Source organism: Camponotus vicinus, unplaced genomic scaffold (assembly GCF_025532165.1).
Source record: "Camponotus vicinus isolate PSW18456_S1 unplaced genomic scaffold, iyCamVici1.0 SCAF_13, whole genome shotgun sequence".
Classification (NCBI taxonomy): domain Eukaryota; kingdom Metazoa; phylum Arthropoda; class Insecta; order Hymenoptera; family Formicidae; genus Camponotus; species Camponotus vicinus.
The window spans coordinates 7,286,430-7,300,869 of record NW_028141949.1 but is presented as its reverse complement, the minus strand read 5'-3'; the positions used below and the strand labels follow the sequence as shown (position 1 = coordinate 7,300,869).

General features: G+C 28.0%; 1 protein-coding gene and 1 long non-coding RNA gene across 4 annotated transcripts; both read left to right on the top strand.

Moving 5' to 3' along the window:
* Positions 1–948, top strand: LOC145963824 (uncharacterized). The gene is made up of 3 exons (XR_014436257.1): positions 1–166; positions 258–420; positions 500–948. It is a non-coding gene; the product is annotated as an uncharacterized LOC145963824 (long non-coding RNA).
* Positions 949–8,707: 7,759 nt separating this feature from the next.
* Positions 8,708–12,918, top strand: LOC145964416 (venom acid phosphatase Acph-1-like). 3 transcript variants are annotated; one of them, XM_083087136.1, is made up of 8 exons: positions 8,708–8,980; positions 9,271–9,396; positions 10,012–10,079; positions 10,233–10,340; positions 10,777–11,045; positions 11,318–11,601; positions 11,702–11,907; positions 12,339–12,918. In XM_083087136.1, the coding sequence occupies exons 4-8, from the start codon at positions 10,275–10,277 to the stop codon at positions 12,603–12,605; spliced, it is 1,092 nt and encodes a 363-aa protein (XP_082943262.1). In that variant the 5' UTR covers positions 8,708–8,980; positions 9,271–9,396; positions 10,012–10,079; positions 10,233–10,274; the 3' UTR covers positions 12,606–12,918. The 3 variants fall into 3 exon arrangements, with proteins under 3 accessions (XP_082943262.1, XP_082943261.1, XP_082943260.1); XM_083087135.1 differs by having other exon boundaries at positions 9,961–10,079; XM_083087134.1 differs by having other exon boundaries at positions 9,271–10,079.
* The last annotated feature ends 1,522 nt before the right edge of the window (positions 12,919–14,440 follow it).

The following is a 14,440-nucleotide window of genomic DNA, read 5'->3' as shown; positions in this document are numbered from 1 at the left end:
TGGCATTAACATTTGTCCTCTTAGTGTCCTATTATTTCTAAACGAGAAAGAGAAAAAGTGCGTTCGACATATTAATCTACAACTACACTTGAATTTTCAAAAATAAAAGGTGATCGTAAAAACCACAAAGCAAAAATTCCTTAAGATGGCTAATATGAAATACATCGTAAGTTTTATTCAGACATTATTTAACTGTTATACACTTTCTATAATGCGAATAACGTTAAAAAATTAATGCGCTTCTCTGGAAATTATAGATTCTACTTTCCTGCATAATGGTGCTTCTGTTACCTAACAACAGTCTACAACAAGAAGAAACTCTTGGTCCAGTCACAAATGAAGATATAGATTCAACAGCAAATGCAATTAGAGATAAAAGAAGTGCGGACGCAAAATTAGCTTCGGAACTATACGCACCTAGTATGTTGGGTGAATTACATTCATGAAATCTTAAAAATATAAATGATGCACGGATGATCATGATTTATTCTTTTAACAGAGATCACGGATCATGAATTTAAAGGTTAATGATGACAACAATCAAAGGATAACAATCGGGAATATATAATCGAACTATGGCAAATTTCATTGGAAAATGAAAATTCTTCTGCAATAGAATCTAGATGCGGATCCTTGTTATATTCTAATTGAGTTTCAAATTTGACTTTATCTTGCATTATATCTTGGAAGTTGAAAATATCTTTCAGTTTATCTTTGCATTTAATTTACAATCAATGCAAGCTTACTAATATTAAAATAAAAAATATCAAAATTAGAAAAATTACTAATTATTAATTGAAAATTTATAATAAAATGTTTGCTTCTACTATAATAAAATAATATCTAATCTTATAACTTTACTCGGTGGTGGGTTATCAATATTACTTCAGATTTTGAATTGCAATTCATTGTAAAAACACAAAACAATAAAGGGTTTTATCAATGCAATGTATTGTTTTAAATTTTATTGCACATCCTACATAATAATTATTACACTAATTATTTCCAAAGAACGTCATGGTACAATATATCTCTCATACCAAAGTATATTTTACCAAATTCAAGTACCACTTGTATCGTATGATATATTAAAAGACTCAGCTTCTAAAGTATAGCCGATAAGTTTCTGAATTTGTCTCATGTGTTTCACAGATGTTGCTAAGTCCAATTTTGCAATTCACCTAACGTATGTTTCCATCTTTTCTAGATACATTCTCATATTAGCAACAATAAGATATTCAATCCATAAAAATATATGACAATATGTAATTTGTCAACAAGTGACATACTAAATACTATAGTCGTTATTCGTGTAGAGTGTTTCAATGTTTAACGTTATATCAGAGAATTACTGACCAGTATAATATATGTGATCAAAATGAAACTTGCTGTCCTAAAAGTATTACGTTATAGTTGCCTAAAGTCTAGTAAACTAAATTAATTAACGATAGTTAAGGGATTTAAAGGAACTTGGAATACTCGAAAGATCAAGAAATCAATACCGTTCTTATTGCGCATATTAATAATATATTTTTAATAATTTTGCTCCTATATTAATGTGTTCTCCGCATGTTTGATCACATGTTTCATCTCATTACCATTTTGCGATACGACGATACAAAGGTTTCAACTTACACATGCCATTCACTTTTATAAGAATTCATACTACTTGTTGCATAAAACCATGTTTCTTTAATACGCAAAAGAGTTCTTGTTGAGATGATAATATATGTGGACGATTTGGTCATAAGTTTTCGTAGAAACGAAAGCCAAATAATATAGAACAACATGAGTTCAGAGGAGTCTGAAAAACTACACGACGGATTATGATGCATTTATTCCATTATAATATGACGTCTTGCATTTGTGATCGTAAACCGAAAACCAAGATTAAGGAGACTACGTGCAAAATGTCACTGTATCGTGGAATATGTTGCAATTCTTGTTAAATGTCTGAGCAATCTTTTCGATGTACGGTATATATGAATAAATTTATTTTCAAGCATATAATATGTTTTAATATACAATCATAAGTCATCATTTTTAATAGGTAACATCACCTGAAAAGATCACAGAAAAAGATTAGAAAAAAAGGGGGAAAGATCCTTTAAAATTACTAATAAATAAAATGTATAAAAATATACATAAATTTTATTCAGTTATCGTTTAATTATTGCATGCATTTTTTTGTATACTAATAATGAAAAACATATTTTAATAAGGTAATTATTATGATATTACATATTTTGTCTTTTAGGATTTTACATCTTCCTATATTTTTTTATATAATGGTTTTGCTTCTTGCAAAAATGTTTCAAGAACAGAATCATGTGCAGGTGTAGAAACAATTGTTTCAAATCCATACAAAAGATTCAGATTCAAACAATGGGTCGAATTCAGGTATAAAAGCGGATAGTGATACGCAAATTTACGTTTAAATATATTTATTGAATTCAGGATATAATATATCAAGAGCCAACTTTGATCGACTTTTGGAAGCAGCGCGCTTGCTAGATCTCCGCGCGATGCAGTTTGGAGTCACCTGCCCGTCGAGGAGGAGATAAACTTTTCTTTCCTTTTTTTTACAATGTTTGTAATATACTGTTAATTGCGCTGAGAAAGATCAAAAGACGATCCGAAACGTTACGTCCGTTATTTTTGTAGTTTTAAATTTGAAATAAACCAACAATTAATAAGAAGGAAGTGTTTCTTCCCTGCGCTTCAACCACCGCGCTGTGACTCTTATGTGCCAATTTTGATTTAACTTTTATTTATTTATATTTGAGCCAAATTCCTAACTATCAATTTAAAATCAATTTTATTTTAAGAAATTCCAAATTAAATAATATTTTCATTTATTTCTAAATTAAAATTATACATAATTTGATTTTGTTTTAATAATTTTGCTAGTAATAATAATATTATAATAATATCTTTATTTACGATATATCCTTACTTTGTTTTAGATCCTCTCATTCGTGCTATGACGGATAATATGATCGCTGCGATATGTGAATTCGTTAGACACTAAGATTTATTTATGACAGTGGTCATGAGGGTGACGTTGCGAGTTTGTTACGAGTTTTCGGCATGTGAGCCACATGTGCCCGAGTATTCCAGCGCAATTATTATGGAATAAGAGATCAATGAAGAGTTTAAGGTGAATGTGTGTTATCAATAGTTGGAGTATTCAATGAAGAAACGTAATGCAAATTTAATTACTTGTATGAATTCTCGTATCTGCTGTATTATCGAGGCATTACGCTAACTAATGAAACATAAACTATTGAAACATTTCCTCTTTTTTATTTATTTATTCCTGCTAAACGATTTATTCCTATTTTATTTTTCAACATAGGTCACCTTATCCTTTACCGTTTATTTACCGTTAATTATTACATTTCTTTATTCTTTGTCTTATTCCTTTTATCGTTTATTCTAGCGCATTCCTCACTTTCTATTCGCTCTAGGTTTCTGAAGTGGAATATGCGAATATATCCTCTTTATTCGCTTCGAGTTTCTGAAGAAAAATTCGTTATTATTTCTTAATTCTTATTTCCCTTCAGTTGCTTTTTCTGATTTATTTAGTGAGAGAATTCGTGGTTTTCCATCTTTATATCTCGTTTCTCGCCTTTTCCTTATTTAACTCTCCATTTCTATTTTTTCCCTTTCATTTTCTTTTAATTTAACATCTTCTTTATATTATTTTTTCTCTCCCTTTATATTATTTTCCTTTATATTATCATTACTTTTTGGAGAAACAGTTGGAATAGATGAATAATTTTTGAGCTCAGACTTGACGAATCTCTTATCTTAATTTTATCATTGTATTTCAACTTATTATTAGACCTGTATTTCAGCGAATTTAAAAAATTAATTCTAATTATGACACATATGCGTAAGCGACGAATTTTTATACTTCTTTTAATGAATAAGCTTTACTCATATTCTTATTACACTTTCATATTTGATTTTTAGCTTATTTCTTGTATTTTATTGATTATATATTATAATAACAGTCGGAACCTAGTTTTTAACGTAAATTTCTTCCTGTATATTTTGAATGATAACCTCCGAACCAATGTAATACCCACGGAAATATAACACACACACACACACACATAGTTATAAGCGCATTATATATTTTTTTATTCTTTCTTTATCTTTTTAAATAATATATTGTATTTTTCATTTAATATATAATTTAATTATTTAACCCGTCCTCTTCCTTGAGTTCCGAGATCGCACTAGGACTCATCCCGCGTAAAAAAGATTAGGTTCCTTTATGGAAAAGGGACCGCCAAGCGGATTGGCCTAAAGAAAAAAACACGCAGTGTTATAGGGACCATTTTGGTCACTGACTTATGTAAAGCCTTTATAGTTCGCACGATCCAATCCATAGACACGCCCTTATAAAGTGTGCCACGGGGTAAGTAGGTTATGTTGTTTCGGTCCATCCATTCAAGGGTCTGGACGTAACAGATCCATCAGTCGATTTTCTCAGCTTCAGAAACTTTATAGAGAACAAAATAACGGCAACAGCATAAAATCTTTCATTAATGACACGTTCGAAATTACGGATTACTTATCTGTTGTTACAAACTTTTATATAAGAATTGTATATTTCCATTATTAGGAATAAAATTTATTTATACATAACGAACATATTTTTTATATTATTTTCTTCTTTGCTATTCAATTCAAATTAAGAATCTCTTGTATTTCTTTTCTCTAGGTAGTAATTTTCATTATGATCGCGATGACAGTCTCGACCGAGAAGAGCGTTTTGGAAGTTGACTACACGTGTCACGGATATATTTTTATCATCATGCTTAATTTGCTACTTACTGATATGGGATAATAACTTGTGGAGATATAGCTTTTCAAAATGTTGAAATTTTGCGTTGAAATTCTGTATACGTATTTATATGTAATATGAATGAAAAATTTTATGTAAAATTGTAATTGTAACATATTGCACACAAATTTGAATAGTAAGAATTGATTTTTTCAAAAAATCAAACGAGAAATTCTATTCTTCAAATGTTATAAATAAATTTTATATAAAATTCTAGATAATTTTGTATGGAACAAATTTTTGCGAATAACAGTCTTTACTGAACAAGTTAACTATACATTTTCATTGTTATAACATTTATACTATTTACTTATGATTCAATGTTTTAAATCAAATTGTAAACGCAGGTGTTAAAAAATAATAAATATTTTTTGATAACGAACATAATTTACAATCTTTTGCATCGACAACTGTATGGGCAAACGATATTTTATGTCAACTAGATAGGTAAACTTATAATTTAGAAATAAATTTGTAAAAATGATTAAAATTAATAAAATAAATAGTAAAAATAATTAAAAATTTAATGTGATAATTACGAATGAGGCGAAATATGAAAATTACACATATACTCGTATAATATATAATAATTTATATACATATACATATATACATATACAGGGTGTCTCATTTTAATGTCCCACCCCAAATAACTTTCTTATTTTTAATTTTAGAAAAAGATGTTTCGGACAAAAGTTGTATGGTTTCAAGGGGGACATAAGGTGGTGTCATTAGTTTGACCTTGAATAGTTGCTTCAAGGTCACGTAAAGGTCACCTTCAATTTTTTAAATGAAACCCCTTACTTTCTATTGCATATTCTTGTAGCTTATGTCGAGAGCTTTCCAAAACACTATAATTAAGTTAGTTTTCATTAAGTACTTTCCGAGTTATGAGGCTTGAAATCATTTCTTAATTTTACATAAACCATAAAATATCTAGTAAGATATTCATTTTTCGATTATCTTACCTTAATACTTTTATGTACAAAATAATGAGAGGAATCAATTGATGTAAAGAAAAAACATAGTTGTTTTTAAGAAAAAATATGGAATTTGCAATTAACAATTACATATTTTTTCTTACAAATAATTGTATGTTTTCTTTACACCAATTGATTTCTCTCATTGTTTTGTACATAAAAGTATTATGGTAAGATAATCGAAAAAAGAATATTTTACAAGATATTTTACGGTTTATGTAAAATTAAGAAATGATTTCAAGCCTCATAACTTGGAAAGTACTTAATGAAAACTAACTTAATTATAGTGTTTTGGAAAGCTCTCAGGATGAGCTGCAAGAATATGTAATAAAAAGTAGGCGATTCCATTTAAAAAATTAAAAGTGGCCTTCACGTGACCTTCAAGTAACTATTCAAGGTCAAATTAATGACACCACCTTATGCCCCCCTTGAAACCATACAACTTTTGTCTGAAATATCTTTTTCTAAAATTAAAAATAAGAACGTTAATTGGGGTGGAAATTAAAATGGGACACCCTGTATATACATTATTAACAGAATTGTTTAGATTATATAAATGTTAAATGTAATAAAAAAATTTGTTAAAAACAGATAGACGTTGAAACTTTATTTGACAAATATAGTTTACAAGTTGCGTAGAAAATAATTTTAAAAGTTTGAGTTTTACACTTTATAACATCTTATAACTGTCATAACATAATTTTAATTTAATCAAAATATTATAAAATGGGAGAAAATTTCTTCAACTTATGTTGAATAGACATTTGCTTGAAGTATTAATATATGCGATTGCTATTGACGAAATATTGCCAAGTCGTTTGCATTTCTCAGAGGTATTTTATTATTTCAATTTATCAGACTTTATTGGCAATTGTAGCTTTGGCGTCGCTGTTGTTTCTGCAGAGAGTCCAATATTTCAGATTAAATATGCAAAGTTTTTACCTTTACGGCGGGACATAAAAATCTATATCATATGTCAGAGAAAGAAAGAGACAGAAAGGATGTCAAGAAATTTTTACAAAAATTAGTATACAAGATTGTTGCTTTTACAAGTAATCATTATTTCCTAATACCGCTAATTTGCAAAATTTGGATAATTAGTAAAATTCTATTATTAGATATATGAAATTTGTAATTTCAAAATGAACAATGTGATATATACTTGTCAAGCACTGCATATTTTCGATCGAAGAAGCCAAGCTTCATTGATTTACCACCGGGTTTTACATAGTTAATTCGTAATAATAAGAAGTTGATGGCATAGCTGTCAAATTTGCGGAAGATCGTTAATAACATGCAGTATGAATCAATTATGCAAAGGTAAGACTGTGACATATAGTAAAAATCTTGATCCTTCATAAATATAATTAATATCCCAGTAAACATATTGTACATCATTAAAACGTTATTAAACATTATTAAGACATCTTTAGACGTCATTATGTTTGCTGGGATGATATATATATATATATATTATATGTACACATATATTTACGTTCCTTTTTAGAAATGTCGTTCATGAAGAAGTTAAAAGTTTAAATTAAAAAAGTAAAGCAGGAAATCGTATAATTAAATGCGTCAATAAAGTTATAACAAGATAACAAAAATATAACCTTTTACAGTTAATATAAATATAGCTTCGAAATTTATTACCATTTCAAAACACTTAAATAATAATAAATATTGTAAACTTCGTAATACTTCAATATAACCATGTAATTTAATTGTTTAGTTTGTTTATAATATTTATTTTAAAAACAAACATATTGAATTTATTATGTGCGTATTATAATTTCATTAATTTCTTAAATATAAGAAAGGAACAAATAAAAATGCGTTCTTTAAACATTATGACTCAGACTTTTCAGTAATTTAGATATCCAACAATTAAGATATCTTACATTCTGCTTAAAGTAGTATACTGGGAGAATAATAACACATAAGTAGTTCGATAACGATGGAATACTTATATAATAATATACGCAACTACTGTTAATAACAAGTATAGAAGAAATTATTAGTATAAGAATAATTATATATATAATTATTGTCCCATGTTAGTGGAATGGGAATAATATATCTTATTTAAATTATTGAATCATCATGTGTGTTTATAAGTGACTTTTTACGCAAAATAATATTACATAATGTATTCGTAAATAAATTTTTAAAATTTTTTTATTATATTTTTCCGCATTCCTTACATTAAAAAATGCATGGCTCCTTTTAATTTTTATTAGGAACTGTAGATCTATGAAGAATGATATCACTCTTAGTGTTTTCTAGCAATTATGCATTGGGCTGAAAAATATGTGAATGCTCTCTTTTTACTTATTATGATTATTCTATTATCTAAGATTCTTTACATTTAATATATAGATTTAATATATAGATTTAATGTATAGATACTATGATATTGTTTTGTCTTTTTATATTATATATCTATTAATTTTTCCAAATCATAACATAGAAATTATTGTTGATAAAGAAAGATAGCTCGATCATATTTTATCCATTTATTGAAGAAAGATCACATATTTTGATTATTAATTATGTATTACATGTATAATCAAAATTAAAATCATAATATTATCATAATATTTATTTCATAATTTTATTTGAAAAGCAATATTATAATATCTGCTATATAAATTATAAAGTTATTTCTTTTTACAAATATACGAGGCCATAAAAAATTGCTTATCATTTTTATGACTCATAGATAATTTTCTGGCAATTTTCGACCATAAAATAATTTTACTTTACTTACATAACGTAATAGTAGCAATTAATATGTGATTATTAGTGATATTATAAACTATACATCGTATATATAGTTGTTTCTTATAGTAGCAATGGCATTTACTTCGTCCTTTTTGTGTTCTACTATTTCTAAACGAGAGTTTAGTTACACGCATTGAATAATATATTGAAACTTTATATGATGCAATAATGAAAAATATATAGAGAAAACTATAGAAAAAAATATTATAGAAAAATATATATAATGCGCAGATACGTAAAATTAAGTTTACAAAAAGTCATTAACATGAATAATAATTATATAAATAAACATAAGAAAAAATTTGGGAAAAAGTATAATCAGAAATAGTTTAAACTGACAGAATTTCGATATATCAATGTGAGTCTACATTTTGTTTTTTACAAATATCAATATATACATCTATTCATCTCGTTGTTATTATTAATGTAATCCACGTGTGGACTGTATATTGTTTTTCTAATCTGCAATACATGATATTTAACGAAAAATACGCCGAATGACGAAGATCGCGATGTAATTGTGTTGGCGAATGTTGAAGAAATCAATCGCGCGAGGGTCCTTTATTCATATTGCCGAATATGAATTATCACTGCCTTAATATCCAACAAATCAACGAATAATACCATCTAATCCGACTTGTCTAGCAGCGATGCTACCAGATGGGCCAGCGATCAGGGCTGGGGTTGCGATTGGCCCGGCGACAGCTGCTGGATCTGCAGCAGGACCAGCAAGCACCATTCCCAAGAAACGCAAGATACCATAAAATAAAATAAGTAATAAATATACATAATTGTATTTTAAACTTAAAGAAGAATTCTTAAGAACAAAGCTAGTAATAATATTTTCTAAATGAAATAATATTTTCTAATGAAATATTTTTTAAATGAAAGAAGTATTTCAAAGTTAATACAAGTAACTCTGGTCCTATAAGTTGTTTACAATATTCCTCAAGTTCACCAAATTTTTTAAAATCTAAAATTTATATATATATATATATATATATATATATATATATATACACATATAAATGTAGGACTGCACATATTAGCGTTTCTTCAGTCAAATAAGGCCTTTTTTCTCTTGCGACATATAAAAAACGTTTTAAACTCCTTATTCCTACTTATTTCTTATCTTTACTTTGCATTCAATTTACGGTTTACGCAAGCATACTATCATTTGCAAATTTATTACGAACAAAGGAACAGTTTACAGTTTATAGTTTGCATATTTCTGCAGTTGTTTATATAAAGGAGCTTTTATCATCAATTATATCGCTATTACGACATTTATCACTCTTTAATTGGAATTAACTATAAGTCAAATGACATCCAAATTAGGTATCAACCACATGGTATCGTTCTGCATTCTCAACAATTATTTGTCAATAGCTCTATTCATCAGCCTAAACGCAATTCTGGCAGCAAGTACACAGCCTGAACTAAAATTAGTTAATGTGGTAAGATATTGTTGTTAATTTTTTTAATTTAAGATAAAATAACATTCGGCATTTTATATAAAATTTAAACCAAATTCTTTTTTTTCCGGATTATTTAAATTTGGAACTGCAAATGATTAAAAATAATTATTTTCACTCAATTTTTGTACATAGGTTTTTAGACATGGCGATCGAACATCCGATAACGGATATGAAATGTTTCCGATTGATCCATATCTAAATTATTCATTTTTCCCGACAGGTCTTGGCCAATTGACTAATGTAAGTAATGTAATTTTATTTTGATATTTTTTCTAAGGAAACTGATAGAATGAAAATAATAAATTATAAGCCAATATGGAAGTGTTATAAGCCAATATCTAAAATTGAATATTCACGAAAATTTTATGTGTATACGTGTGTATATGTGATATTAGAAAATTATACACATGTGCACAAAATTTTCAAGCACAAAATTTATTTTAAAAATTTTTTGCCGAGAAATTATAAAGCTCACACATACTTTTCTGTTTTCGAAAAATAAAACTTTTTATAAAATAAATTTTTATCTACTTTAATGTAGAATATAGTGATTTAAAATTAAATTAAATTTGCTTGAGTGTTAATATAAAAATCTATATTTTATCTATATTAAATTAATCTATATTTATTGATTTAAAATCGATTAATCCATACAATTATTTATACAATTTTATAGCATGGCAAAAAACGTGAATATGAATTGGGACAAGCTTTGAGTAGAAGATATAAAAAATTCCTCGGCGATCTATATCTGCCAAAGCTCGTCGTGGGTCACAGTTCCGATTATGATCGAACAAAGATATCCCTGCAACTCGTTCTTGCTGCTTTATTTCCGCCTACGGATCGTCGACAACGATGGAACGCTGATTTAAATTGGCAACCAATTCCGGTGACATATGTACCACGTATCGACGACAATTTTTACTTGAGTGATGAATGTCCAAAGTAAATCCGACTAATGTTATCAGACATAAATCAAAGGAAAATAAAAATTTATTGTTTAAATGGATATATCTATTTATCTATATCTAACAGATCCTTTGATTATGTACTTTCAAACAAATAAAGATAAAATACAATATATAGAAAATGAGTAAAAAAATATTCAAAGAAAACAACTTTAAATATTATAAATATAAAGATAAAGAAATATTTTTTAAAACTCAAAGATTCATGTGAAAGAGAAATAGATTTATATTTAAGATGCGATTTTTCAGATTTCTCAAAGAATACGATCGTATATTGAATTTGCCCGAAATAAAAAAAGAGATGTCCCGATTTAAAGACATAATGAGCAAGTTGACGGAATTAACCGGTAAGAATATCGAGAAACCTTTGGACTTATACTATTTGTATCATACTTTCGTAGCAGAGTCGTCCATGAATCTAACTCTTCCCGAATGGGCGCACGATTACTTTCCTGATGGTCCACTGTTCGATACAATTGTACTCGCATATAATATTGCCAGTTATACTTCTTCAATAAGAAAGCTCTACGCTGGTAAGATATAGTTAGAAAATTTTATCTTTATAATTTTATTTATGAATTCTCTTTTCACGCGATATATGACTACTTGTAAGAGGGTTCTTTTCTGCTTCAGGCCCGATGATTCGCGCAATATTCAACAATATAATAACTGAAAAACATTCAATCCCATCAAATACAAAGCTTTATTTGTATAGTGGTCATGAAACTAATATCGTGGCGATGTTACAAGCATTTAAATTGTATAAACCTCATGTACCTGAATACTCTAGTGCGGTCATTTTAGAATTATTGGAGCAAAACAAGCAGTATTACGTGAAAGTGAGTATGTTATAAAACATAATATTTCTTTATTTCTCTGATTAATTACGCGTCAATATTAATTCAATCTATGATTTCTCGAGATATATAGAATATCTTGAAATCCATAAATATATCATATCTTTTGTGATATAAATCAATATTAAAATTAATATTATTTTTCTTATTTGTTATAATTTTTAATTTATCAATCCTTGTTTTCTATGAAATTTTTAATTAGTTTTTTAATAAAAATATTAAACAATTAAAGAAAGATGAATATGTCAATTATTAAATTATCCACTAATATATGAAGAAATTTAATTATTCATGTCGCGTCTGTTTTACTAACAATAAGTATTATTTATTATTTATTATTATATATTTATAACCTAACAATAAGTATACTAACAATAAGTATTATTTTATAATTTTATAAATCTTTAATATAGTTTCTATATTATCGAGGCATTCCGCCAATCTTTGACGAGCTTCAGATACCAGGTTGTGAAATGCTTTGTCCTTTCGACAAGTTCTCATACCTAATTCATGATTTGATTCCGTCTGACGAAGATATAGTTTGCGACAAGAGGCAGACTCCGAAATATGCTAACACGGAATATCCTATCACGTTGGAGAGCAAGACATATAATTTAATAAAGAAGAACATCAATTTGATAAAAAAAAACGAAGTGACAAAAATGCATAGTGCTAATTAAAATGTTATACATCCATAAAATATTTTAAATCCATAATTTTTATTTAAATTTAATAAAAAATTATATTGTTACATTTCTGACAGAATATACGTGAATAATTGAGTGTAATAATGCAGTTATGCATCATATGGAGAAGTTATTACAAATGTTATTTTTTTCGAAAACAATTATCTTTAATTATTTATTTTATTGTTACATATTTAAATCTCAGTGAATCATTCTCAATCGACACTGCAACATTAAACGATTTAAAAAGAATATAATAAAGAAATTTGTTTTGCTAATTATAATTTTAATAAATTGCAAATCAAGATTGGAGTTTCCTTATCATCTACTAAAACAAAATATCCTAATTCTTTTTGTAATTTTACTCACTTTTGGTAAACTAGTTTCTCTGTATCAATGAAAATAATGTGTTATAAAGAATAAAAGCAATTTATTAATGCAATTAATATATCATACTTTTATACCTTTCACTCATTTTCTAAGCTTCATTATTCATGTATAAATGTATATAATTTCTATTTAATCTATGTAATATTATCTATATAAAATTTTTTTATTGATTTTGAGTTAATGTTTTAGTAAAGAGTTTTAACAATACTTTCTTGATTACATTGTCTCATACGCAAGTCGTCTCCTCGTCAGAAAATATTATTTCACAAACGAGATTTAAACGAATTTGTTCTCGACGCGTAGATGACGCTAAATTGCATCCCGCGGAGGTCTAGTAAGCGCTCTGCTTCCAACAGTCAATTAAATATACTATAGTTATGCTTATAACAATTTTATTTTATTTGGTAATGATGACAATAGATAGAGGTTCAGTCGAATCAATCAACAATGAATTACAAAATATATATTAATAATTCGTGAGATCTCTTGCCAAATCACTTATCTCATTGCTCCTCGAGACGTCTTATTTTCTATCCCTCGTTGGCTCTCTCACCTGTTCCGGGGCCTCAAATTCCTTCTCTTGTGTGAGGAAGACGATGAGAATTCAGAAAGGGTTGGCCAGACCTCACTTCCTCGATATTCGTACTTCTCCGATTTCCTTTTTTATTTCCCGATCGGGCAGGTCAATAGGATAGTCGATTCCTCGATGTTGACTGTGCGAGCGCCCCAGAACGAAAGAGGACGAGCAGAGACGAGGCTCTCACACCTCGATCATTATAGATCGATAGGCATGCGCGTCGTATCCGTCGAATATTCGCGTCAAAGTGAGGGAAACCTTGCCTTTAAAGGCGGCCGTTCAAATATTATAATTACTTGTTACAATTCTCCCCCTTTTATGCAACACACTATTGATGTGTGGAGCGTAAAGTAATCGTCCATAACTAATTCAAATTAGCGGATTGCTATGTCCATACATATACGTCAAACATTGCTTACAATTTAACTCATTTTATACAAACATTTTCGTCATTACCTTATTCTACATATCATTCATACCTTTCACACCTATATACATCAATATTATTAATAAAAATACACACACACACACCTACTGGAATCGTCATTAACAATAGTTCAAAATTAATAGAGAGAGAAACCAAATACGCACTTTCTTACTTTTCTTGAAACTTGTCTTTATCACTGTAATATTTTCGGAGATTGCGACGATTATAAATGCCTATTTCCGTTTGTTCGTTTTGATGATCTACTAATAAAAACGCATTTTCACCAATACACCGAATTATTTTATACGGACCTTCAAAAAGATGAAAAAACTTGCCAACTACCTTATCAAAAGCATTGGAGAGATGTCTTACCCTTAACAGAACCAAATCTCCCACTGATAATTTAACCTTCGAAATATTCTCTTGTTGTTTTTT